Source organism: Vombatus ursinus, unplaced genomic scaffold, assembly GCF_900497805.2.
Source record: "Vombatus ursinus unplaced genomic scaffold, bare-nosed wombat genome assembly UNPS02014775.1, whole genome shotgun sequence".
NCBI classification, from domain to species: domain Eukaryota; kingdom Metazoa; phylum Chordata; class Mammalia; order Diprotodontia; family Vombatidae; genus Vombatus; species Vombatus ursinus.
The window spans coordinates 4,352,380-4,380,056 of record NW_020954553.1 but is presented as its reverse complement, the minus strand read 5'-3'; the positions used below and the strand labels follow the sequence as shown (position 1 = coordinate 4,380,056).

The following is a 27,677-nucleotide window of genomic DNA, read 5'->3' as shown; positions in this document are numbered from 1 at the left end:
ATTTTGCCTAATGCTTTCCCCAAATGGCTAATTTATATGCTAATTAGCCAGATAGGAATCAATGAAGCCAGGTAATCAATATGATATCCCAGGCACCAGTAATGAAATTCATTTTGAGATGCCTTGCCAGTGGAAATGAAGCAATTATGCAGAATAAATGGGGCTGCTTGGGGACTAGAAAATCTCCAGACTGCAAATGGCTGTAACATTTCTCCTTGCCTTTCCCCTTTCTTCCATTCCATACTCCATTGATTCCAAGCACCATTTGAGGCACTTAAGGAATCACATCTAGCTTTCTTCTCTCTAAATGCCTGGTCTTGTTATCCAATTGCAACATCACTACTGGGTGATCATGGGCTTGTGTGGGGAAATGGACTAAGGGCAGCTGCAGAATCTGAAAGTGTCTCCTCATGTACCACCACCTGCAGATAGTTTTTCCTAATTTCCCTAGTTGTTAGTGCTCTCTCTCCTTCCTCTTCAAATTATCGCAAGTATATTTATCTGCTTACATGTATCCCCTCAGCATAATGTAAACTTTTTGAGGACAGGAACTGTTTTTCATTTTGCCTTTATAGGGCCGCTGGGTGACACAATAGATAGAGCACTGGGCTTAGAATCAGGAAGACTCATCTTCATTAATTCAAATCCAGCCTTAGACACTTTATAGCTGTGTGACCCTGGTCAAGTCACTCAACCCTGTCTGCCTCAGTTCCTCATCTGTGAAATGAGCTGGAGATGGAAATGGCAAACTACTCCATTATCTCTGCCAAGAAAACCCCAAAATGAGGTCAGGAACAGACACGACTGAACAACAACAATAACATATGCAAGTCACTCCAGGCTTGGAGCTTCATCCACTGTAACACCTAGTAACCCATGCTTGCATATAGTAGACACTTAATAAATATTTGTTGGATTGGATCTTTTTGAGAAGAAGTAAAGCTCATTGATACTGGAGGATAAATAAGAGCCAAATGGAAGACAGTGACATGAGTGGGAGGTGATTATAAGGTCATAGGAGCATAGATTTAGAGCTCGATGGGACTTAAGAGGTCACTAACTTGACAGATTAGGAGACTGAGGTCCCGGTTAGCTTGGGATACAAGTGGAGATTGAAGTCAGCCACAGCATTTAGCCTAGTTCTGGGAAGTCTAGGCCAACCATGGCTTTGATCTTATGGTTCGCATACCATTCATAATGGAACTCAGTTCCACTATAAAACAGACTGCAACTTCTTGTTTGGCTCTTATCCCTCAAACATTAATCACCAGTTCCTCACCATTCAACCTAGATTAATCAGATTGGACCTTTATTTTGTAGGCTTTGGGTGAAAAAAAATGTCCCTTTTGGATGGGAAAACCTGCTCCAGCCCAAGATTGCACTTCTTGTCTTCTTGCCTCCTTTGAAGAGTGGCTCCAGTTGCTTTGGCACCTGAACCTTGGTTGGTTCATTTGTACTGATGTGAAGACCCTGGAGTTATCTGGCACCCAAGACCATTCCTTTAGAGTCCAAGTGAGATTTTGTCACCCAGCCACCTGAGGTGAGTAAGATTCTCCAACTCTGTTTTCTTGGGAGAGGACAGATTGGTAACTCTTTTAGCTGATGCTGTAATGTGATTTAAGCAAAATGAGGCCACCTGGTCATCCCCTAATTACAACTGCTAGAACATGAACATCTACTCTTTGGGGGTGGGGAAGAGAAGCACAGAAATGGTGGTATTAGTTCATGGTATTAAACAGGAAAACAGTAGGGGATAAGCATTTATACTGTACCTACTATGTGCCAGGCACTGTGCTAAGCACTTTTCAAATATTATCTCATTTGATCTTCACAACAACACTATGAGATGGGTGCTGTTATTACCCCCCTTTTGAGAATATTATTTCCCACAGTCAAGTAAACTGAGGCAAATAGAAGTTAAGTGACTTGCCTATAGCTACAAAGTGTCTGGGGCTGGATTTGAACTCGAGTCTTCCTGACTCCAGGCCCAGCACTAGTATGTCACCAGCAGCCTCTAACAACTGTCAGAAAACTGCAACAAAATACCACAAATAAGGAACTATGAAGAAGAATGGAGTCAAGAAAAACATAAACTTAATTACTGAAACAGAAGGTGAGCTGGTCATGTATTAAGAATGAAGGATAACTGCTAGATGGCATGTATGTTCCACTGGTGACCTCTCAGTTTCAAGAGAAAGTGAGGAAGCCCCACAGCAGATTGGGTGGACCTCTGGTGAGGAACTGGTAAGAGGGGCATGGTGCATATGCCTGCTCTCTGCTTCATTGGAGGAAGCTTCCCAGTTGTTCAGGCCACAGATCTCTTATATTGAATATTGAACAAGTATTTTGAGTAATTCTTCTGGTAGTGGTGAAGCGTTGTGTGGACCCATTCCCATGCTCTGACTTGGATCCCAATAAACAAGAGCAGAGTGGCAGAGTAGTTAAATGACTTGTTCAGGTCCCAAAATGAGTAAGTAGCATAGGCAGAATTTGGATTTAGGTAATCCTGAACCCACGTCTAATACTGTCACCATCAGGCCGTGCTGCCTCTTTGAGTGAGATTGAGTTCAGTATACATTTATTAACACCTGCTGTATGCAAGGTACTGTGCCAGATGATGATGATTTGTATCACATGGAAAAGGACAAGGTCTCTGCCCTTCCAGAGTTTTACTACATACTCTGGAAATAGGACATGAATATGAATAATGTCATACAAGGCAGATTATTGTAAGGGCAAAGGAAAGATCCAAAGTGCCCTGAGCAAGTCTGAGGAGAAAAAAAATCCTTTTGGCTCAGAAGGGCCAGGAAGGCTTCATGGAGGAGGCAGCACCTGAGGTCTTGAAGAAAGAGAAGTATTTCAGTGGTTTGAGTTGAGAATTCCTGGGATGGGGACAGACTGGACACATGTACGGATGTGGGAGACAGCATAATGACACTTAGGGAGATCAAGAGGCTTGGTTTAACTGGCAGACTCATAGTTCTTATTGGCAAAAGAGAACCCCTTGGAGTTTCTGAGATGTGATGGAGGCTTGGATTAGGGTGGTGACCATGGGAATAGAAAAGAGGGGACAGATGCAAAGGATAGTAGAGATATAGAATGAATAGCACTTGGCAACTGACTGAATGTGGGGGGATGGATAAGGGAGAGTAAAGAATCAAGAATGATTGTAAATCTTTAAGCCTTGGTGACTGGGAGAAAGAATGGTAAGAGCATCAAAGGCAAGAGGAAAGTTAGCAGAAGGGGCATTTATTTGCAGGGGAAATCATCTAAGTTCTTGACATTTTGAGTTTGAGACTCTAGTAAGATATCCAGGTGAAGATGTCCAGCAGACAGCTGGAAATACAGGTTGGAGCCAGAAATAGAGACAAGATATATCTCTATGGATGTGATAACTGGCATCAGTCGATAGAAGGACTTAACAAAGGAGAGTTCCAAGAGAGAAGAAAAGAGCAAGAACAGAGCCTTGAGAGAATGCCCATATTTACAGAGGGAAACATATCCCAGGCTGAACCCTGCTCAGATCCCACTAGTGTTAGAAGCCAGAGTGGACTAGGCTTCAGGGAGTCCACTCCAGCCTGCACATAGCCCAAATCCCACTGGGGTCTTCCCTTTTTCCCAACCTTCTTGCCAACACCCTTCTTTAACTCTCCTATCTGGATGCTGACCTCCATCCCTGTGGGAGCCAGGATCACCAGCTCTGCTCTGACCCTTGGACCTCTTCACCTCTTCCTAACAGTTGTAGGCTTTCATTGGTCACCTTAGAGAAAATAGCTTTAGTAGATTGTTGGAAGGCAGAGGCCAGACTAAAGGGGGATTGAGTAGTCAAGGGAAGTGATGAAAGAAGAGCCTTATTCTTTCTTGGTCCAGATTAGTGGTAAAGATTTTCAAGGTTGGGGAGTAGGGGTTGGGGGAAGGGATAAGCATTTATGGAGCACCATTTATGTTCCAGGCACTGTGCTAAGCACTTTACACATATTATCTCATTTGATCCTCACAACAACTCTGAGACGTAAGTACTATTATTTCCCTCATTTTGCAGATGAGGAAACTGAGAAAGATTAAATGACTTGCCCTGGTTCACATAGCTAGTAAGAATCTCAGTCTGAATTTGAACTCCAGGTCTACCACTCTATCCACTTCACCACCCAGCTGCCTTTCAAGCTTCCTTACCCATTGTCTTTATTCTAAAGTTTAATTTATACCTCTTCTTTTTACATCACAGCCATTTCCAGATATACCTCTTGCCCCCACACTCACCCTCCTCACCTGCCCTCTTCCAGGCTTCACAAAGGGAAAAAATAGTTAAATATAACCACCTGATTAATTGACTGCATTTGACAGGGTAAGCATCATTCCATAGTCCCCCACCTCTCCAGGGAAAAGAGGAAGGCCCATTTCCTCTTCTCTGGCTTCAGGATTGGTCATTATAATTATAGAAGGGTCAGCTTACTTTTATATCGTTTTACATTTGTATCATTGTAGTAATTATGTATATTGTTCTCCGGGTTCTGTTTGCTTTACTCTGTATCAGTTCACACAAGCCTTCCTGTGTTTTTCTGAGTTTTGTATATTTGCCATTTCTTTAAGTGCAATAGTATTCAGTTGTCTTCATTTACCACTGTTTGTTTAGCCATTCCCCAATAATAGGATCTCAGGATGATAGATTTAGAGTTAGAAAGGACCTGAGATGCCTTCTTATCTTACAGTTAATGAACTAAACTTAACTGAAGGTTAAGTGACTTATTCCAGGTCACATCTGAACATTTACTTTATTTCCAATTCTTTGATGCCACAAAGAGTGCTGTTTTAAAATTTTAGTATATTTTGAACTTTCTGTCTTTAACTTCTATTGAGGCATATCCTCAGCAATGAGCTCTCTGGCTCAAAGGGCTTGAATGTTTTGGTAACTTTTCCCCTGAATACTTCCAGATTGTTTTCCAGAAAGGTTAGATCAGTTCACAGCTCTGCCAACAGCATGTTAGTGTGCCTGCCTTCCCACAGCCTTCCCTACATCTACGGTTTCCATCTTTCATCAGCTCTGCCAAGTCTTAGCCATTGTCTTTAGGTAGGCCTTTTCAGAGAGGCACCAGGCCAAGTACAGTTGTAAAACCAGGGTTTTACTGCCAGGGGTCTAGTAGCAGAGGCAGAGATACCTTTAGAGCTGGTTAAACAGAAGGTAGATCCCGACCAGCTGGGAGCCCTGAGGAAGAGGTAGGTGGGAAGGAAGAAGGAAAGGTAATTGAGAATGATCTCTTATGGTATTCTCTATTGACTTACTTCTGGGAGAGTGACTTTTGGTGCTTTTCTGGAAAAGTAGGCTTTTCATTTTCCAGTAGAGCAAAGGTTGCTATAGCCCAGATTTGTCTGCATGGACAACCAGAGTAAAGGGAGAAAAGCTCCTGTGAACTTTTGAGCTTTCTTGAGTGCCCCAACCATCAGGGAAGACTTAGCTGCTTCCCCCGATCTCCACAGAGAGGGCAGGAGGCAGTGAGAGCACTCAGACAGCCTGCTATGCAAAGCATGTGCATGGTTTGGGTAGTCTCCTTTTGGATTTGTTTTATTCAGTAATGTGTCCCTTGAGAAGAGCAGCCTGAGCAGCCTGGGTTACCCTGCAATTTCTCCAAACTATTTGCATGAAATACTGCAGGCAAAAAGCCTAGCCCCTGATAGGCCGTTGCTAGGTAACAACATAATCATCAAGAAATTAGGCTGTCCTTTTTTTTTTCCCCCCGACCCAGAGTATGTGTGATTGCAGCCTTGTGCAGGAGGCGAGAGAGGGAGTGGAACAAAGAGAGATAAATGGGATGGTCTCACAGGCCAGGAGGCTGCAGCCACAAACCTGCATCCCACGGTAGGACAATCTATTTGGGGCTGGGATCTTTCCTCTGTCGGGCCAACATTGGTGTCTTTTTCCTTTTAAGAAGCCAGACCTAGCAGGGGTGCACCCAGTCACAAGAAGCAGCAGCAGGGACTAAAACTGGGCAGTGTTGACCTTTGGAGTGATCTTAGGGGCAAGGGTAGTTGGGGGTGGGGGTGGGGGGTGCTGGAGGAAGTAGTGCTTAATGTACAGGAACCACTCTGAAGACAGGCAGTGTGGAAAAGTGCCTGTGTCTGGGAGAATGTGACTATGTGCGCACGCGCACGCACAGGCATGTGCACACAGGAGAGACTGTTAGTATATGAGTCTGTCTGAGAGAAAATGGGAGAATGTATCCATGAGTGGATGTGTGTGTGTGAGAATGAAGATGTGGGGGAGGGGGGTGGAGAGGGAGAGAGAGAGAGAGAGAGAGAGAGAGAGAGAGAGAGAGAGAGAGAGAGCGCACTTGAATTGAGAAGGAAGAAAAGACCACAGCTGAAGTTTGAAGCCATGTCATTTTTCTAGTCGTCTTTCTGTAGAAACTTGCCCCATCTTGAGGCATTTGGTTCTAGTGTCATTCAGTCATGCCAGAACAGGTCAGCTTTCTGCCCTGTTAGACTTGACAGATAGATGGAGAGGCAAGAGTACCAGGACAGCCTTGGCCTCTGCATGTGTGTGTGTGTGTGCTCACTTGCGTGCATGTGCACATGTATATGTATGTAACATCTCTCTTTTCGTTCGTATTTCCATGCCTTAAAAGCATGTATACTCACAGCATACAGATAGCCATTCCATACCCAAATGTTTGTCCTATAAATTGTTTTGTCTGTTGACTTACCTACCTCCCTCGTGCTGGACTTAAAATATCTGTTCCATCTTCCAGCTTCCTGCCTTTGCAGTCTTCCAACAGGCCTTCACGCCAGGTCTTCCTTTGCCATACCACATATCTCACTAGGCCACTGCAACCCTGGGCAGCCTAATTGCCTTTTGCCATTCACTGTCTACCAGATTGATGATTTCTCGTGAATCTAGCTGCCTGAAGTCCCTCTGGGGTCCCTCTCTGCACTGTCTGGCTATTCTTCCTGCTCAGTTTCCCTCCACCCCCATCCCCACCAAAGATCCCTACTTGAAATCCCCATATGCAGGCTTGTAAGAGTCTATTTAACCTGACTCAGATAGAGTCGGTGTTAAGCCTAGGCTTTTTGCAGGGTGGGGAACATTCAGCATGGCAAGAGAAAAAGACAAGGTATGTTTAGTGGAGCCAGGAGGTGCAGAGGATAAACCTCTTCATTCCTCTCCCCCCCCAAGATATACAGGTCCAGCTGCTGCTTCAGCTTTGGGATATTTCCAGTGTAGATAGTTCAAGGTACTGAGTGAGCACTTGGCATACTGGCTATGGCAGGCTCTTCCTCCAGCCCCCTACTCTGCCTATCATGGACAAGGTGGTGTGGTGAGAAGAGTGTATTTGGAGTCAGAGAACCTGGGCTTGATTTCTGGATCTGACATATATCGTTTGTCTAACTTTGGCCAAGCCACAACCTCCTTCATCTGTAACATGTGGGAATTAGACTAGATGATCTCCAAGGTTCCATGCAGCTCCAAACCTCAGATCTTTGATCTCTTTGTCCCTTGGCTTCACACTTTCTGACGTTCCTGGACTCCTCCCATAGGCATCCCTGCCACCTCACCTCAAGTGGAAATCCTTTGTCACCTTTGACTCTAGTGCTGACTTTCCCCAGGACCTTGGAAAGCTTTTGTCTTCATCCTTCATTTTCCCATCTCTTCATACAGAAGTGCCTAGTGCCCACATTCTAAGGTTTCTTCAGTATTGCCTTGTTGTGTGACCCAAGCAGCTGCTCTAGCTCATAATCGAGAACCACAGCAGCTTTCTCTTTTGCCCATTTCCACTGGGTAGTAAGACTCATAAAGGTCATTCCAGGGAACGTAACATTGGGAATAGAAGGCACAGAACACACACAGAACATGGAAGTCCATGCCAGTCAACTTGCCATGGATTTATTAGAAGTGTCTGCTGTGCGCCCAGCTACATCTAGGATACAAAAACAGAACCTGAAGAGTGTCCGTCCCCAAGGAACTTACCATGTCAAACAATCTCTATGAATGTGACTAAGAGAAATAGCTAGGAAAGAGTTTGGGGATCTCACGGGATCTCTGAAATCTGGTATAGTAGGGTAGTGGGAGGCATAGGGAAAAGAGAAATCAGATTTAAAATTTCATAGGCTCCCCAAACCTCAAAGGTCATCTATTCCAGTCCCTACCCAAAACATTAATCTCTTCTAAGACATCCCTGACAGGTCATTCTTAGGCCTCTGCCTACAAAATAAACACAAGGTGTTGTGTGGCAATTGGAAATTTTTGTGAGAATGTGAACTGGCAGTTAGGGGATGGAGGAAAGACTTTATGCAGAGGTTGCTTAAACAGAGTTGAAGGAACCAAGGGATTGTAAGAGTCAAAGGTGAGGGAGAATATCCAGGCATCTGTTGTTCAGTAGTCTCCAACTCTTCCTGACTCCATTTTTGGGGTTATCTTGGCAAAGATACTGAAGTGGTTTGTCATTTCTTCCTCCAGCTCATTTTACAGATGAGGAAACTGAGACAAACAGGGTTAAGTGATTTGCCCAGGGTCACACAGCTTGTAGGTGTCTGAGGCCAGATGTGAACTCATGAAGGCCCAGTGCTTTATCAACTGAGCTATTTAGCTGCCCTAGCTAGGCATCACAGATAACCAGTTCAAGGGCATGGAGATGGAAATGGAAATAGACTGTCACGTGAGAAACAACAAGTTTCTGAACCATGGGGTTTGGGAAAGGGACTAATATATAATGAATTTAAAAGGATAGGCTGGAGCCAGATTGGGAAGGCTTTTAAAAGCTAAACAGAGGATTTTACATTTTATCCTAAGGGGCAGTAGGGAGCCAGTGGAGTTTATTGAAGGGTTAAGAGGAAACCTAAGAAGAAACACAAAAAGAGGAAAGCTTTAGAAAGAAGAGCTGAGGGGAGCAAATTCAGATGGGAACAGGCAGCCAGGAGCCCAACCCAACTCCTCCTCAAGGCATAAGAATCTGTGGAGGAAGCCGAAGGTGTTTAGCCTGAAGGAGAAAAGATGTGGGGATATGGCTTTATTTATTTATTTATTTATTTATTTTTGCTTGGAACCTATCCCTTTGGTGCTTTCTTATAGAATTAGGTTTTTCCCCACTCCTTTACAGCAGCGGTTGCTGTTGTCCCTGCTGTAGTCATCTGTAAATTACAAAGTGTTTGGGGGTTCGGGGGAAGGTTGAGGGAAAGTAGTGTCAAGTGACTTAACCAGGGGTAATAAAAAAAAAAAAGGAGGCACATTGAAGACCTGGAGTCAGACCCTGATTTGGACAAGCACCAGCAGTGTGATCCTGCACAAGTAACCAGACTTCTCAGAGCCTCAATTGCCTCATCTATAAAAAAAAGAGCAAATAATAATTGAGATCATAAGGTTTAAATGGGAGCTTAGAAATCTTCTCCAGTCTCTCCAGCTGATAAAATGTAGAAGCCCATAAAAGGTAAAAAGAACTTCTAGTCACAAAGCTAGTTGGTAGCAGAAATGAGATTTGAACCCAAGTCTTCTAAACTCTTAAACCAGTTCCCTTTCCTCTTTTAGGCTTGTTTATGAGAAAAGTGCTTTGTAAAGCCTAAAGTGTTTTAGAAAGGTGAGTTTTTATAAAGTAGTAAAGAGAATTCCTGTTCAGATACAGGGTTTGACTAAACATCTTTGGTTCTTCCACTTCTGAGATTCTTGACTGTAAATGATCACTTGGCAGAGTGTCCAGCAACTTTCTTAGACCTTGATGCCACCTGAGGAGCTAAGGGTAGAGGGGAGCAAAGGAGTGCAAAGCCTGCTGGGCTGAGAGTCTGGGAACCCAGAGGAAGTGAAGACTTAACTATGTATTGGATGGCCCTGAGCACAAGTCACTTTCCCTCCTTAATATTTACAAAACCTATACTACCTATTTCACCCCATTTGGTAAGCTTGAAGGGGCTGTGAAAATATGGGCTTTTATTAAAGATTACTTGTGGGGGCAATTGGCATAAGTCATGGGCAGAGGAGAATGGAAAAAGAGAAGAAAAGAAAGAGAAGTCAGTGCAATGGGGACCAGCTGTGCTCTATCACCATTAATGTGATTCAGCTGTGGTGTTTGGAACCGCTCAGTGGCAGAGACAGATCATTCTGAGCAAAATTCAAGCCCAATTCAGTTCTAAGAGATGGAGTGTGTTGCCCTCTAGAAAGACTATGGCATTCTTCATAAAAATTTCCTGCATTGGAAGTGATAATGAAAGTTGTCTAGTCCAACCTGTCCCCAGAAGGATATCTCCTTTAGAATAATCCCCAGGGTATCATCCATATTGTACTTGTGAAATTTCAGGGATCTCAGGTGCTACCTCCTCCAGGCGGGAGGCCTTTCTTGATTCCTTCTGTTGTTAATGTCTCTCCTTCCCCTCCCTCCCCCACATTACACTGTATTACTTTTGTATCTATTTTGTATTCTCTCCTAGAATGGAGGCTCCTGGCAGGCAGGGACTGCCACAAACCAAGGACCATACCCGGCACTTGAGAGACAGTTAATGACTGTTGGATTGAATTGAATTGAGGCAATCCATTACAACTTTTGATAGCTCTGATTGTTAGGAAATTTATCCTTATATGAAGCAGAAATCTTTCTCTCTGTAGCTTACACTCATTGTTTTTCATTCCTCCACCGACATTCAAGGAACATTTATTAACAGATGCATGCTGGGGCCAAGGAAAACAACACTAATACCTCTTTCAGTTGACAGCCTTTCAAATACCTGAAGATTGCTCTGTATCCTACTAAGGCTTCTCTTCAAGCTAACTATGCTGTCCCCTTGCACGCCCCCCTCCACATGTGCTCTCTTTTCAAGCTCCCTCTCTGTAGGATACCCAGCACCATCCTGGTCACCAGCTTCAGATAAACACCCATCCTACAAGGGTGCACTCAGAAGTGAAGGGAGGCTCCAGATGTTTTCTGGCCAAGGCTGTATAGCCAGCAGAACTGTTCCTCCTGGGCTACGCTCTTGCCATGTTTCAGCTTTTACCAAATTGTATGTGCTTTTTGGGGCTGCCTTGTCCTATTGAACTTGTGGTCCACTCAGACCTCCAGGTGTTTTACACAGGAGTTGCTGCCTGACCATTTTCCATCTTCCTCTCTCACTCCCACCCCCCAGGCCATAGTTACACAGTTGGCTGTCAGAATTAGCCCTACCGACCTGGGTCCTGGGTTTTTCCGGGAAGATTATGTAACTAGACTGGTGCAAACCAGTACTTTAACCCTGGCCCCTCTTCCTGAGCTCTTTGTTGCTCCTGTTTTCCTTGCCTAGGTGTTGGCTGGCACCCAGAGCAGCAGAAAAGGAGCCCACTCACCTTGTCCTGACCTGGCGACTTCAGCATCTGTTGTAGCAGTTGTCACGCCACCTTTTGTGGAGCTGACCAGACCTCTCATTTCCTGTCGACCCCTGCCTGAGTCCCTCATAAATGCCCCCAAGAGGCTTCAGGCAGAGTTCTCAGGGCTCTGTTTCAGTGCCTTTTTCTCTGCTGTACCAGAATATCAGTCACAGCTGCAATCCACAGCAAATGGATTTCCCTGACCCTAGAGACAGAAGCCTAGTATTTCCTAGACTTTGTGGCACCTGGGGTGGGGTGGCGAGAGTGGAGAGGGAGGAGCCTTATCAGCATTTCTCCAGCCACTGGTCCTAGGCCTTTTGGGCAGCAGAGACCGTTAATAAGATCACCATGTAAGCCTGTTGCCATTTAAAGTATCTCTCTGAGGAAGAGAGTCTTTATTGGAAGGGATATAGAAGGATGAGAACTTATACACATAGTGGCTTGGGAAACTGAGCAGAATAGACCCCAATGTGCCTGGCTTCCCATTCTTGTGTCACCCTGCACAGACTGTATCCTGTTATTTCACTTCTCTGTTGGATAATCTTCAGTGTTTCCCCATTGTCTACGTAAAAAAGTCTATGCTCCTTAGTCTGGCATTCAGTGCCCTCCATAATCAATTCCTAATTTTCCGAGGACGTTTGGTACTGGGAGCACAGAATCAAAGAATATTAGAAATGGAAAGAACCCTAATAGTAATCTAGTCTAACCCCCTCATTTTAAAGATGAAGAAACTGAGTCATATATCTGAAGGAAATGACTTGCCTAAGGTCATACAGCTAGTAAATAGCAGAGGCCAGACCTAACCCTGGGTTTTTGGATTCTAAGTCCAGTCTTTTTTCCGCTCTACCATTTATGTATCCTACGTATGTACATCTTTATCTGTAAACATGTCTAATCACTCTTATTGGATTGTTGATTCCTTGAGGGTGGGAACCATGTCTTATTTATATTTTTATCTTTCCTAGGGAATTCATAATGCATATTAGGTACTTGATAAATGTTTAAACTAATTCATGGTTTCATGAATCAGAAGTTGCTGGTTGATCACCATGGGGAGGAATTAAAGAATTGAGAAGAAAGAGGACCTAGGAGATGGTGGGTGTGGAATAATGCCAGTCTGTGAGATCCTGTTGGACACAGTGGATTTGTCACTTGGGTTTTGCTTGAATCTTTCTTTGTTATAAGGGGGCTAAATTGGGGAGGGAGGATGCTGGGAAATGATTCAAATATTTTTAAAAGGCATAAATACACAATATTCAAATACTCCAGTATATCTGTCATCACTTTGTAGAGTGTCCTACAGTAATGCAGATTGCACCCCATTCATGCATATCCATCCTATGAAACTGTTGGCCAAGTTCTCTCCAAAGTTCGCCATAAGGTTGTACCACCATAAGGTTGCTAGAGGCCTTCCTTACTTTCTCTTGCCATTCTGAAGGTAACATCAGAGATAATATTTTGGTTGTTCATTTTTTGTCCCCTTTTTCCCCCTAAATAATAACTCTTATTTATGCCTTTTTGCAGTCCATGAACAAAAGTTATAAACAAAAGTTATTAATTGGGGAGAAACTGAAGGCAGAGGAAGAATTAAGAGAGTATGTTATCTTAGAATCCAAGGGAAATCAAAGTATCCAGTAGGAGGTGGTGGTCAACAACATTAAAAGCTGCAGAAAGGACAAGGGGGACTTTTCATGTCCCGTCTATCTGACTAGACTATAAGCTGATTGAAAATGAGGACCAATGGGGCAGCTAGGTGGCACAGTGGATAGACCACTGGCCCTGGAGACAAGAGGATCTGACTTCAAATGTGGCCTCGGACACATAGCACTCACTAGCAATGTGCTGTGAGCAAGTCACTTAACCCTAATTGCCTCACCAAAAAAAAAAGAAAATGAGGACCATTTCTTATACTTCTTTGTATAAGTAGGGACTTGCACAAGACGCTAAACACTCTAGGTATTTGTTAAATTTTTAAAGATTTTATTCTGTTGTGGAAGGATGAAAAAAAATCATAGAATCTTAGAGTTAGGTGAGACCTCAGAAAGTTAACCCTGACCCGAAGCACACAAGCAATTATCCTGTTAAGACATATAGTTAAGGAGAACTCACTGCAACCAAGGCAACCTATTCCATTTTTGGATAGCTTTAAACATTATTGAGCTAAAATCCACTTCTCTGTAATATTTATCTATTGGTCATAATTCTTAGAGGCTAAGTAAAATGTCTAAATCCTGTTCTACCTAACCATTCTTTGTGTACTTGAAGATAGTGATGATGTCTCCTGATCCCAGTTCTTTGGGTACTTTCCAGAGAAAACCAGGAGTTTAGGGTCTCATTTTTATAAAGTTTTGGTGGGGGACAGACTAACTCTTCTCTGTGCCACCTTGGGGTTAGGTTAATTCATTAACATAGCCACATCATCTCAAAGTTATCAACAGCACTTTAGGATTAGTTCATTACCATATTCACATCATCTCAAAGTTAACAGCATTTGATGTTCTGCTTATGGATCAAAAGGATCTTACAGCAAGGCCTAGCTGGATTCCCTTGATTTAGCACATAGTCTCAAGGATATGATTTTTAGTTAATTTGTGATACAGTCTAGCAAGTAACTGTTATGTTCCTTTGATCTGTGGGACAGTCTGTAAGTGACTTATAGATTCCCCTTTGCAATCTAACTTCCTACTATAGTTACTTTACACTAGCTACTTATAAACTTATTTACTATATTAACTAGAAGGTGGTCTGGGGGACCAGAACAAGATACAATTTTAACACATTTTCCCACTGCCAAGTCTAAAAATCTTCAGTTTCTTCTTTTGATATGGCCTGATTTCCAGTCTCCTCTCCATTCTTGTCACCTTTCTCTTGATACTTCTCTGGACTTAGCAGTGCCCTTCTTAAAATGAGGGGCCTAGAACTGAAGACAATATTCCAGATGTAGTCTGACCAAGGAAGAGTATAACAATATTATCTCATTCCTTGTTTTCAACACTATATTTTTGTATTAATATAGCCTGATACTATATGTACTGATACTATGTAATAATACTATAAACTCAGATTGAGTTTTCTTTCTACTAAACCCCCCCCCATATATTTTTTCACATGAGCTACAAGTAATGTGTCATAGTGGACAGAGTGCTTGACTTGGAATTAGGAAGACATGAGTTTAAAACCTTCCTCTGACAAAAGCAGTGAGTAAGCCTCTAGGTCTAAGTTTCCTTATCTACAAAATGGGGATAATAACACCCACAGTAACTATCATAATAAGGTTAGTATGAGGCTCAAATTAAGATTATGCATTAAAGTACTATGTAAATGTTAGAGTGCTACATGTCAGTTGCTATTAGCCAACTATATCTCCCCATCTTATACAGTGTATTTTTAAAATCCAGGTGTAGAATTCCATATTTATCACTATTAGATTTCATGTTCTCTTATTTTCCTCAAGGATATCATCAGCATGTGCTTAGATCATTCTCATAAAGGTTTTATAGAGCTGAGAAAGTGATATGTGATAGGAGTTGCTTATGTTCCCATGTTTATATTTTTTGGATTATGTATATGTAAAATATATATATGTATATATATATATATTTCAAATCATAAAGTATCTCTTTGCCACCCACCTTAGAAAGGTCTTAAAAATCAATTTCTTAATGCTTTCAAAATTGTGTCTCCTCCATTGTGAATGTCTGTGTGTACCGGGTACAGTCTAGCAACTCTTACCAGTATTAACTTCTGAAATGTCATTTCCACTTTCTCATATAGTTCTGAAATGTCATTTTCACTTTCTCATATAGCACATCAAATACTGAGGTGTTAGAGGCCAAATTTGTTGAATGATAAGAATAGATCACCTTAATGATATCTGCATAGGCACAGAAGAGATCAGTTCACACAAGACAAATTGAGTGGAGGACCTGAGTTCAAAACCAGTCTCAGACCAGACGCTTGACCCTTACTAGCTGTGTGACCCTGGGCAAGTCATTTAACCCCAATTGCCTTAAAAAAAAACACTAAGTGGATAAAGAATTCCTATTGCTTAGGCTATGGTAACTTGCAATTGGAAGAATAGACCTTTGAGTTTGTCTATCAGTACTTATATTGTGGATAGACACTGCAGAGAGACAATGAGTTGGTCTCAAAGTGGGAAAGGAAGAAATGATGCATCACATTATAGAAATTATGCTGTATTTTCTTTTAAAATACATTTTTATTGATTTCTTTTGTTTTTTCTTTACAGTATCCCTCTCCCTGTCCCCTCCCAGAGAGAAATCCCATATGGCAAATATTTTTTTATTAACTTATTTTAAACTTAAATACACAATAAGAAAAGAAAAAGAAACAAATGATAAACTTAAATACAATATAAAAAAAAGCATTGCCATGTGCACAGCAGAACGTGAAAGAATTCAAAATATATAGCAATAAATTTCCATTTCAAGAAAGCCTATGTAATAAATACTATGCATTGTGTTGAGAGATGTCCATCTTTGTTTCCTTGTAAGTTTTCTTTTGTTCTCTCCTATGCACTTTTTACTTTGTTCTTTTTCTCCCTCCCCCCTCAGAAGGCTACAATTAAGCATGGATATATTTTTATATTTATATATTTGTATTTATTTATACATATACATATATACACATATACTCACAGACCTATGCACACAAACATATATACATACATACACATCCATACACACATATATATACTTAGATATCGGTAATCATACTTATGTATAACATATACATTCATATGCATCTATGTAACTCTGTACTATACTTGTTTGTTCTCTGTTTCTCTGAGGGTGGATAACAGCTTCCTTGATAAGTCCAAGTCTTTCCATATTTTTTAAGTCTACCAACTCATGATTTCTTATACCACAGCAATATTCCAACATTACAGTGTCTAGTTATTTTAAATAGTCTAAAACAATATTAATATGGCTGACATTATAGTATTCCTATTTTTTTCTTTTGATTAAATGTATTTTAACTTTAACTTTATCTGAGATCATGATTACTACCCTTGCTTTTTTTCCCAATAAATTCTACTCCTGATCTTTATTTTGTATTTGTGTGTATCTCTTATTTCCTATCCCTCCTGACTCCTTTACCTTACTTCTACTCACTACCTTGCCCTCCTGTTATTTAACCTATCCCCCTCCAAAGATCCCTCCCTTATCCTTTCCCCCGACCCTTTCCTCTTACCCTCTTGTTTCTATCTGAGTTTTGAAGACTTTTATATTCTTCCAAATATATATTTTTCTCTCTTTATCTCATTCCCATTAATCTAGACACCCTTCATCCTGTTCCCTCACTCTCTTATTTCTTCATAAATTTAGAAGACTTTTATACCCTTCTAAAGGTATATATTGTTGTCTCTTTAACCCAGATCTGATGTGAGTAGGGTTCCCTCTAAAAATCCCTCCCTTATCTTCTCCCCCTCATCCCCTTTGCCTTCTTTCTTTCTGAATTTTATATCTGTTGTTCCCTCTTTAATCCATTCCTAATGAGAGTAGGGTTCCAGAACTAACAACCCTCCTCTCGCATCTGATTCTTTACTCTGTATCAGTTCTTCCTCTCACACCTTATTTGTATAAAATATTTAATCTTTTTACCTTTTCCTAGATGGTATTACTTTTTAGAATCATGTCATACTCGGCTCTACCTCAATCTCTCTTTCAAACTGCCCAATTACTAATTACAATCTCAGACATACAGTTTATATTTCCTTGTATAGAAAGTAAACAATCTGTTCTTATTGAGTCTCTTGTGGTTAGTCTTTGTTGTTTACCTTATATTTCTCTTGGGTCTTGTATATCAGATTTTCCATTAAGTTCAGGTCTTTTTGCAATAAAATCCTGAAAGTCTGGCAATTCATTAAATGTCCATTTTTTTTTTCGTTCAGGATTATGCTTAACTTTGCTGGGTATGATATTTTTGGCTATAACTTTAGTTCTTTTGCTCTTTGATATATAGTGTTCCAAGACCTGTGGTCTTTTAGGGTAGCTGATGCTAGGTCTTGTGTGATTCTAATTGTGGCTCTGCCATATTTGAATTTTTTTTCTTGTTTCTCATAATATTTTCTCCTTGAGCTGGGGGTTTTAGAATTTAGCTATGATATTCCTGTAGTGGGTGGTGATCAGTATGTATTTTTTTTATTTCTACTTTCCCCTCTTGTTCTAACACTTCAGGACAATTTTCTTGAATTATTTCTTGCATTATTGTATCAAGACTCTTCTTTCGATTGTAGCTTTCAAGTAGTCAGATTATTCTTATGTTTTCTCTTCTTGATCTGTTCTCCAGATCAGTTGTTTTTCTTATGAGATGTTTCACATTCTTTTCAATTTTTTTCATTCTTTATATTTTGATTTATTATTTCTTGGTCTCTTATAACTGGCTTCCTCTCACTCAATTCTAATTTTGAAGGAGTCATTTTCTTCCTTAAAATCTTGGATCTGTTTTTTTTGGATAGTATTTATCTTTTAAAAAATTTTTGGGGTGCCCAGGTGTTGTAGTGGATAGAACACTGGCCCTGAAGTCAAGAGGACCTGAGTTCAAATGTGACCTCAGACACTTGACACTAGCTGTGTGACCCTGGGCAAGTCACTTAACCCCAATTGCCTCACCAAAAAGCAAAAAAAAAAAAAGTTTTTCTTTAATCTTTCTCATTTGATTTTTAAAGTCTCTTTAAAGTTCTATGAATTGTTTTTTGGGCAGGTGACCATTTGATGTTACTCTTTGGGGTAGGAGAGGCTTTTTTTGCTTCAACATCCTCCTCTGAAGACAAACCCTGGTCTTTCTCCTTTGCCTGCTCATTTAAAATTTTTTGTTATTATTATATTTATTATGATTCCAAAAATCATAATCAGCTGAAGCTGTTAAGGGAAGCTAAGAACTACAAAATAGACTTTTTAGCCATATTAAGCTATATTAAGATAAAAAGGAGAATCAGAAGGGATGGAACCTTTGCTTGAGGTGAATGGGAAAATAATAATTGACAGGAGACAGAAGGCAAAGCTGCTCAGTTAATATTTTGTTTGTATTTTCTCTTCAAAGGAGAATGAATTTTATGCTGGAGATGACAGGTAAAAATGATTCACAGGGAATTGATAGCCAAGATAAGGAATGAGATAGTCAGAGGGCACTGAGTTACTCTTGAGGAATTCAAATTACTTGGCCCTGATGAACCCATTCCTGGGTCCTGAATGAACTGGTAGATGTGATTGCTGAGCCACTATCAGTGATATTTGAAAGATCATGGAAAATGAGAGAAGTGCCACAAAATTGGAGAAAGGCAGAAGCTCCAATTTTCAAAAAAGGGAAGAGTTGGAGACCCCCAACACAAGCCAGTGACTGTGACTTCAGTTCCTGGGAAAATTCTAGAAACTAGATCATTAAAGTGATGTTTGGAGACTATCTGGAAAGGGAAGTAGTGGCTTCATGAAGAACAAGTCAAGCCAGACTAACCGTATTTCCTTTTTGCGCAAGATTAATAAACTAGTTTAGATGAGGCCAATGCTGTGGATATAGTTTACCTAGATTTTAGCAAAACTTTTGATAAAGTATATCCTGCTTTTCTTGTGGACAAAATGGAGAAGTATCAATTTGATGATAATACAATCAGATAGATTTAGAATTGGTTGAATGAGCATTCGGCTGAATTTGATAAGATGAAATTCAAAAAGGACAAACAAATTCTGAACCTGCATACAAAATAATCAACTAATTTCGCATATACAAGATGGGAGAGGCATGGATGGATAGCAGTTGTTCTGAAAAGAGTCTTGGGGTTTTTAGTGGATCACCAACTCAGTAGTAGTCAGCAGTGGGATATAAAAGACAAAAATGTTAATGTTGTCTGGGGCCACATTAGTCAGGGCATAGCTTCCAGGAGCAGGAAAGTGATAATCCCACTGTACTTTGCTCTTGTGAAATCTCATCTCTAGTATTGTGTTTAGCTCTGGGTGCCACAGTTTAAGAAGACATTGATAAACTGGAGAGTGTCCAGGGGAAGGCAACTGGGATGGTGAAGGGTCTTGAGTTCATGACGTATGAGAATTAGTTGAAGAAAAGGGTCATGATTAGCCTAGGGAAAAGAAGTCTCAGGGAGGACATGAATGATAGCTGTATTTGTATATTTGAAGGGACTGTCTTATGGAGAAAGAGTTACATTTACTTTCTTTGGCCCCAGGGGTCAGAACCAGGAGTAATGAGTAGAAATTTCAAAGAGGTCTATGTAAGCTTGGTGTTGGAAAAACCTTTCAACAATGAGAGCTGACCAAATGCAGAGTTGTCTTCCTGGAGAGGTGGTGAGTTCACTTTCCACGGGGGTCCTCAGGCACAGGCTAGATGAAGGCTTGTTGGGTGTGTTATAGCAGGCATTCCTTCTTACATGAGTTCAGCTAGATGGCTGCTGAGGTTTATTCCAACTGCCAAATCCTAGGATTCTGTGATTCTTGTTACCCAGGAGATATGTGAACAACAAAGAAGGTGGGCCAGTCTTGGAGGAAGAATGAGGAAGCACAGGTATGTGCTCAGCCTGAGGCTGTTGGACATTTTAATTAACGATTCTGACAAAGACATAGATGGAATACTTGTTAGATGTGCAGATGACAAAAGAGGGGAAGGAGAGTAACACACTGAATGACTGGACCAAAAAGGTCTTGACATCTAGAACATTGGGCTGAATCTCAAATGGTGACATCGAATAGGCAACAATGTATAGTCATACTTTTGGGCTCAACAGTGAGAGGTAGTATCTTGTAGTACATGTGAGTACTAGACTAAGAATTGGCAAAACCTGGGCTCAAATCCTGCCCCAGATTCTTTCAAGCTGTGTGACCCACTTAGCCTTTCTAAGTCTCAGCACCTGCCTCACAAGGCTTTTGTGAGGTTCAAATGAGATAATTCCTGTAAAGCATTTTGCCAACTTTAAAGTGTTCCATAACTACTAGCTATTTAAAAAAAAAAAAGTTCATCTGAAAAAGATCAAGGGGTTTTAGTGGACTTCAAGATTAATGTGAATCAACATTGTGCTGTGGTAACTAAGAATTAATTCAGTGATACCAAATCTCAGGCTCCTGAAGAACAGTTTCTGCTCTGCAAGCCCTACTGCCTGCTCCTTCATCCTTCACTTCAGCCCTCCCATTGCCTATCCTCGCATCATGTAGGCCCACCTTTTCCACTGTGTCCACTGGAATTACTGCTCTGAAATTAACAAACTTCTCTTTATTTTAGACTCATTCCTCTCATGCTCCCATCTTCTGGCTCTCAGGAAGACCCAGTCACCCCAGAACGACACTGCATCTTTGGCGTTCCTTTGTAGTCCTGATTGCACCTTCTTTCATACCACCCTCGCCTAGGCCCCCCATTCACTGGTCCTAGGGGTGGAGTTAATTCTCCTTTCTTTCCATCACTACTGTCAGGTTTGCTCTTTCCTGCCTTCACTCAGCAACCTTTCCTTCAGTCCAAATCATATCACCTAATCTAGATCTTAGTGACCATTATCTAGATCATTCTCCCTCCTTTCTCACAGCTTAGTGCCTGGCTCATAGTTTTCCTCTCTATTTAAATTCCTATACTAATACAAAAGGGACATATATATGTACGTGTATGCACATATATACACATATATATGTATGTGTGTGTATTATACATATATATATGTGTGTGTGTGTATATATATACATATATATATGTTTCCTCATAGTTCCTCACCCCTATTCGATTGCCACGATTTACCCTCCATTCCACCTCAACCCCACATAAGTATAGTCACACTTTGGCTCTTGCCATCACTCACAGATATTCTACTTCCATAATTGAGATTTCTGAAATTCCTTTATCCAAGAATAATCTTTCATTCCATCCCTCTCTATTTATTATTCCTCTTCTACTTGTTCTTTATCCTCACTGCAATTCTCAATTTCTGTTAGTGCTTTGCCAGGCCTTCACCCCTGATCTGCCTAACTTTTCTTCCCTTCCCAATCTCTCTTCCTTAGTGAATCAGTTCAACTTTACACTATCCCTTGTTCTTGAATCCCTTATTTCCTTCTCCTATCACTGAACCCCAAACTTGGATTACCCCTGCAATCCACTTCTTTTGCTCCTGCTCATGTTACTGAAGAGTGCTGGAGGAAGTCACTTACATGTGCTGCAAATTTATAATATCAACTGTGCCCTCATTGCTTCAAGACAACCCTTTTACTCATCCCCAATTGATTCTCTATCCATTGTCCATAGCACCTGTTACATATCTTCTCTTCTCAAGCCTCCCTCACCAGAAATCATCTCTCAGCTGAGGTCCTCAACTCACATAGCAGAAACAGAAGTACAAACACATCACCCTGAAGTGGGGGCCCACACATCCCAATACCACCTCAGTCCCTTTGGAGAGTGGGCTCAGTTGCTACAAAGTATTTGCCTCATTTAACATCATGAATACAGCATAGCTAATGGATAAATCAGTCCCCTGCCATCTTTGCTGCCATCTTTGTCTACTTCTAGGCGAGATCCTATAGATTGCTTCTTGGGACTACACTTGTGGGTGCATTGGTCTCAGTTGTCAATGGACCTCTGGTCCTGCAACCTTTTGAACCTCACATGGTCATTCTTTCTCCGGTATGCCTTCACCTAAGAGCAGGAAGGAACAGACACAACAGGAACAGAATTGCTATAGAGGCCATGTGACTTCAAAGTCACATGGTGAGGCTTCTAGCATTCCATTCTCCTAACTGAAACATAACTAAGAAATAAGAGACTGTGATCTGATGGGTTAATGATTTTTGTAGGCATAATGTGTTACAGTTCAGCGGCCAATCAAAAGGCTCTTATTTTGCTATACAGGAAGCTGACAAGAAGACACAGTCCTGGGGATGCCCTGAAATCCACGTGGGAGCCTGTTTGCATCAGGAAGCACATGCTCTACATACTTATAAGGGCTGTACTCTCAGACCCCAGATATAATCACCTAATGTTTTTACAACACAGTCATTTTCCTTTAATGCTGTCCCTGTTCAAATCCTTCCTAATAACAACAACAACAAAAATCATTTAAACAAACAAAGGACACAGCACCCATGTCTGACAGCATATATGAAATCCCCCCTTTCCACTTTTCCCCATCCTCACTGCTCTACTGAGAGGAAGATTTGTTTCACTACCAGTTCTCTAGAACTGAGATTGTTCAATTTAGAGTTCACTTGTCTTTTGTGATGTTATCATTCACATTTTTGAGTCATGTGTATATTGTTTTCTTGGGTCTGCTTTCTTTGCTCTGTATCACTTCATATACATCTTCTTTCTCTGTTTCTCTGAGTTCCTTGCATTTCTCATTCCTTACAGTGCAACACTATTCCGTTATATTAGAATGCCACCATTTGTTCAGTTATTCCCAAAATTATGGGTACTCATTTTAAGAAAATTAATAGAGGCTAGAAACGTCTAGGTAGAGTCTTAGGGTTTGGGGATGGCTTCGTTATGAGTCTGTGAGAGGCCACAGTTCAGAAAGAGGGAGGCAAAACAGAGTAGTGTCCCCCTACGAAGTGGGAGGTCTGGAGGAGTTTAAAAAAGTTCCGCTCACTCCCCACTTTTATCAGGTATGGGCCTTGTGGATGAAACATTAATATCCATGTATGGATACGGGGAAAGAGACACTGTACAGGCCAACCAATAGATGCTCTTCTGTTCCATCTTGTCATTCAGAACAAAGTCTTCACAAAGGAATTAGAGCTGAGAAAGGCCTTAGAGATCATTTAGTCCAACCTGTGCATTTTATAGATCAGGAAGGCCCAGAGAAGGAACATAATTTAACCAAAGTCACGTAACCAGTAAGAGGCAAAAGGAGGGTTTGAGTCCAGCTGCTGTGACTCCAGATTCATAGTTTTTTCTACTCCACTATGCTGTCCTTTTTCTCTTTACAGAGGTGCTTCATGTAGTTTCTTTAGAATTCTGCCTGAGAAACCCATTGCAAACTATATAAGACCCATATATGAGATGCTGAAAAAATTTACAAAATAAATCGTAGACCTTTCATTTTGCTTATAATCTGGCCAATTTGATCATTGACTGCTTAATAATACCTCTGGTAGGGTATCCTAGGGCAAGGAAAGGAGGAGAAACTCACTTCCAGTTTTGCTGAACATTTTGATTGAGAATGAATCACGTGAGATTTTGGAATCAGAGATCTAGAGTTGAAAAGAACGTTAGAGGTCATCTAGTCCAATTCTCTCATTTTATCCATGAGGAAATTGAGGCCCATAAAATTGAAGCAGCATACCCCCAAAGTCACACATAAGTAGTAAGTAGCTAAGCTAAAATTTGAGCCTAGTTCAAAATCACAGAATCTCAGAGTTGGAGCAAACCCCAATAACCACTTGATCCAACTCATACCTAAGAAAGAATGCTGTTAAACACTCCCAAATGATCTCCAGTCTTTGAATACCTCCAGTGAGGGGAAAACCTACTACCTCATAAGGCAGTCTATTCTACTTTGGGATAGTTCTGATTGCTATAAATTTTTCCTTACCTTGAACCTAATTCTCTCTTTGCAATTTCTACCATTGCTCCTAGGACTGACTCTGATGAAATTGTGGTATTTTTCTTGAAATATCACACTTTTTGAAGAAATAAAGTTGCAGGTCACTCAAAGAAAGTATACATGATAGGATTGAATTCCTTCAGCATTCCCAAGGAAAAATCAGTCAGGAGATATGTCATAAAGGTTGCCACCAAAGATGTCCAGAAAAAAAAAAAAAGATGTAGACTGTTAATGGCCAATTAATTGCCCAATCTTGATCTCAGAGAAGAAAGGAGGAAATATGCATTCCTCCCCTGGATACAAAGGCAAAGGGCTATGGGTGTGGAATGATGTGTATACTAACAGGGGTAGTCACTTTTTTGGATTGAATTTTGTTCCAATTTTTCTTTGTTAGAAGAAAGGAAGGGAAGGTACAGGTTGGATAATGATTCCATTGTTTAAGTAAAATGTTATAATTATTGACTGAGGAATTGTATACTCACATAAAAAATTACCAACTTGTATAATGCTTTAAATTTTACAGTGTGCTTTGCATATATTATTTGAAAATTTTAATCCTTTCAATCTCATTTACAAATGAAAACTTGAATAGAAGAGATTTGCCTAGGGTTATATTGCTTATTTGCCCATGTCCAAAGCAGGATTTGGTGCAGGTCTCTCCTGACACTAGGTACATCCCTCTTATCTCTCAGTTTGTAGGCTGCGCTCACAACGCTCTTGGTACTTCTCAGTTGGTTCTTGGTCGTCAAGGATCTTGCAGTACTGCTCCTATTTTAGTTCAGCTGCCTTACTTCAGGTTTCTGTGCCAGTACGGAAAAACAGAATCTCAAAGTGAGAAATCAAAGTCTTAGTAGAATGTAAACTTCTGGACAGTAGAAACTCTTTTTCATTTTGTCTTTTTGTCCCCAGCACCTAGAACGATTGCCTGACGAGCACTATGATCTGTCACTGTTTAGTTGTTTTCAGGCTTGTCCAACTCTTTGCGACTCATTAGGGTTTTTGGTACTGGAGTGGTTTGCCCTTTCCCTCTCCAGGAGGAGATTGAGACAAACAGGGTTAAAGTGACTTGCCCAGGGTCACATAGCTAGTAAATATCTGAGGCTGGATTTGAACTCAGGTCTTCTTGACTCCAGGCCTGTCACTCTATCCACGGTGCCACCTGGCTGCCCCACACTATGATTTAATAGATGCTTGTTAGATTAGTTTAGATTGGATTTGGAGTGATCTTAAAAATTAGCTTGTCTAGCCTTCCAGACCATTCCAAATGAGGCAACTGGAGTCCCAATGAGGTCAAGTGGTAATCCAGAACCTCAGCTAGGAAGCAACAGAGTTTAGACGAGAGCCAGGTTCTCTGAGCCCAAATTCAATGCTTGCTTCTATGTCTGGGGTGGGGAGGGGGGAGTGTAGGGTGATACAAAGAGAACAGAACTCAAAGTCAGCACAAGATGGAGTTTCTGGTTTGCCTCTGACATTAGCTCTATTACTGTGGACAAATTATAGAGCCTTAGCTTCCATGTCTGTCAAGTAGAGAGAATAGTAACTGTAGTCCGTCCCTCTCAGAGATGTTGTTTGGACCATAGTTCATGTTTGTACAATAAAGTACTATACCAGTATAAACAGCTGTTGTTACTTTTCTTTCTCTTCCTGCTGTCACTGCTATTATCCACATTCTCATGCCTCTGTGCTTAAAACTACTAGACTAACTAGCTTGCTAAACGTTCTCCCAGGTTCCAGTCTCTCTCTTAATCTATCTTGTACCCTCAAAGGGCAGACAGGGAACCTGGAGTGCAGGAGGAGAAATAGTAAGGAAACTGGAGCAGTGAGGAAAAATAGAGAAAAATCTCAGAACCATCTTTGTGAGAGAGCTATCCAGTCCCCATCTCTTCTGTCCAGCGTTAATGGGAGTGGGAATAAGCACTTATATAACTTCTATATGCCGGGTACTGTGCTAAGCACTTTTACAAATATCATCTCATTTAATCCTCACAACAACCCTCTGGGATAAAAGTAACATTTATGTCCCCATTATTTGTTTTTCCACAGTGCACTGCTAGTCAGAGGGCTCTGTGATCTCTACCCCCACTCTATTTGACCAGATCTTACCCTTTTCCCAGTGTAAAATTGTCTTAGACCTGAGCAGTCTTGTCCCACATCTATAGGCCCAGGGCAACCCTAGACAGACTAACTTCTAATTAGAGACCTATATTCTGGAATCTTTCTACTGCAAATTGTTTGAAAACCTGCCAATCTTGAGTTCTTAAGAGAGTTCCACCACCCACTCACCCCATTGCCGCAAGTAGAATGGAAGCCCTTTGAGGGTTGGGACTGTTATATTTTTATCTTTGTGTTTTTAATACATATCATAATGCCCTGCATCTAATAGGTACTTGATAAATGGTTTTTTAATGGAAACTAATCAAGTTCATGCTTATAGGTTCACTTCTCTCTTTCTTTGCAGCTCTTACTTGCCCACCTGTCTCCTGAGCACCCTGATTGTATCACCCTGTAGGCCATGGAGAATGAGCTGCCAACCCCACCCACATCTATCAGTGCCACCGTTGCCAGCAGTAACAGCGGGGTCAGTAGTAGCAGCAGCAGCAGCAGCAGCAGCAGCAGCAGCAGCAATGGTGGTAGCCGTTCTGCTGGAACTGGGCCTCAGATTTCTGTGTACAGTGGTATCCCCGACCGACAGACTGTACAGGTAAGCCTTAAATTGTTTGAGTATCTGTACATCTTGGAGCCTAGGGCTAGGCCTTAGGGCTCCAAGGTAGAGAACCTAGAAAAATCTTTTCTTAAAAGCTGTAGTCCTATATGAACATAATTATGAAACATTTTTCACACAAATAAAGTCAGATCTAAATACTTGGAAAAATATAAGCTGCTCATGGGTAGGTCGAGCTAATATAATAAAAATGTCAGTTCTACCTAAATTAATTTACTTATTCAGTGCCATACCAATCGAACTACCAAAAATTATTTTATGGAGCTAGAAAAAATAATAACAGAATTCATCTGGAAGAGCAAAAGGTCCAGAATATCAAGGGAATTAATGACCAAAAAAATGCAAGGGAAGGTAGCCTAGCCATACCAGATGTTAAATTGTATTTTAAAGCCATAATCATCAAAACTACTTGGTACTGGCTAAGAAATAGAGTGGTGGATCAGTGGAATAGGCTAGGTACACAAGACACAATAGTCAATGACTAGAGTGATCTGCTGTTTGATAAACCCAAAGACTCCAGTTTCTATGATAAGAACTCACTATTTAACAAAAGCTTCAGGGAAAATTGGAAACAGTATGGTAGAAACCAGGCATAGACCAACATCTTACACTGTATACCAAGATAAAGTCAAAATGGGTACATGATTTATATGTAAAGGCTGATACTATAAACAAACTGAGAGAGCAAGGAATAATTTACCTGTCAGATTTATGGAGAAGGGAAGAATTTATGACTAAACAAGAGATAGACAGCATTATGAAATGCAAAATGGATGATTTTGATTACAAAATTGAAAAGTTTTTACACAAAGCCAATGCAACCAAGAATAGGAGGAAAGCAGAAAGTGAGAAACAATTTTTACCACCAGTGTCTCTGATAAAGGCCTCATTACTGAAATATATAGAGAAGTGAGCCAAATTTATAAGAATACAAGTCATTCCTCAATTGATAAATGGTCAAAGGATATGAACAGGTAGTTTTCAGATGAAGAAATTAAAGCTATCTATGGTCATATGAAACAATGCTCTAAATCACTATTGATTAGAGAAATACAAATGAAAATAACTCTGAGGTACCATATCACACCTATCAG

The 27,677-nt window shown here is 40.9% G+C and overlaps 1 protein-coding gene across 2 annotated transcripts in view; it reads left to right on the top strand.

The window, feature by feature from the left end:
• Positions 1 to 1,320: 1,320 nt before the first annotated feature.
• The window catches only part of PHC2 (polyhomeotic homolog 2), a 103,402-nt gene continuing 77,045 nt past the window's right edge, over positions 1,321 to 27,677 (top strand). For both annotated transcript variants that reach the window (XM_027864370.1, XM_027864369.1), the window contains exons 1-2: positions 1,321 to 1,540; positions 26,320 to 26,562. In XM_027864370.1, coding sequence (XP_027720171.1) covers positions 26,374 to 26,562 — 189 coding nt within the window. In that variant the 5' untranslated portion in view covers positions 1,321 to 1,540; positions 26,320 to 26,373. The remainder of the gene's footprint in view (positions 1,541 to 26,319; positions 26,563 to 27,677) is intronic.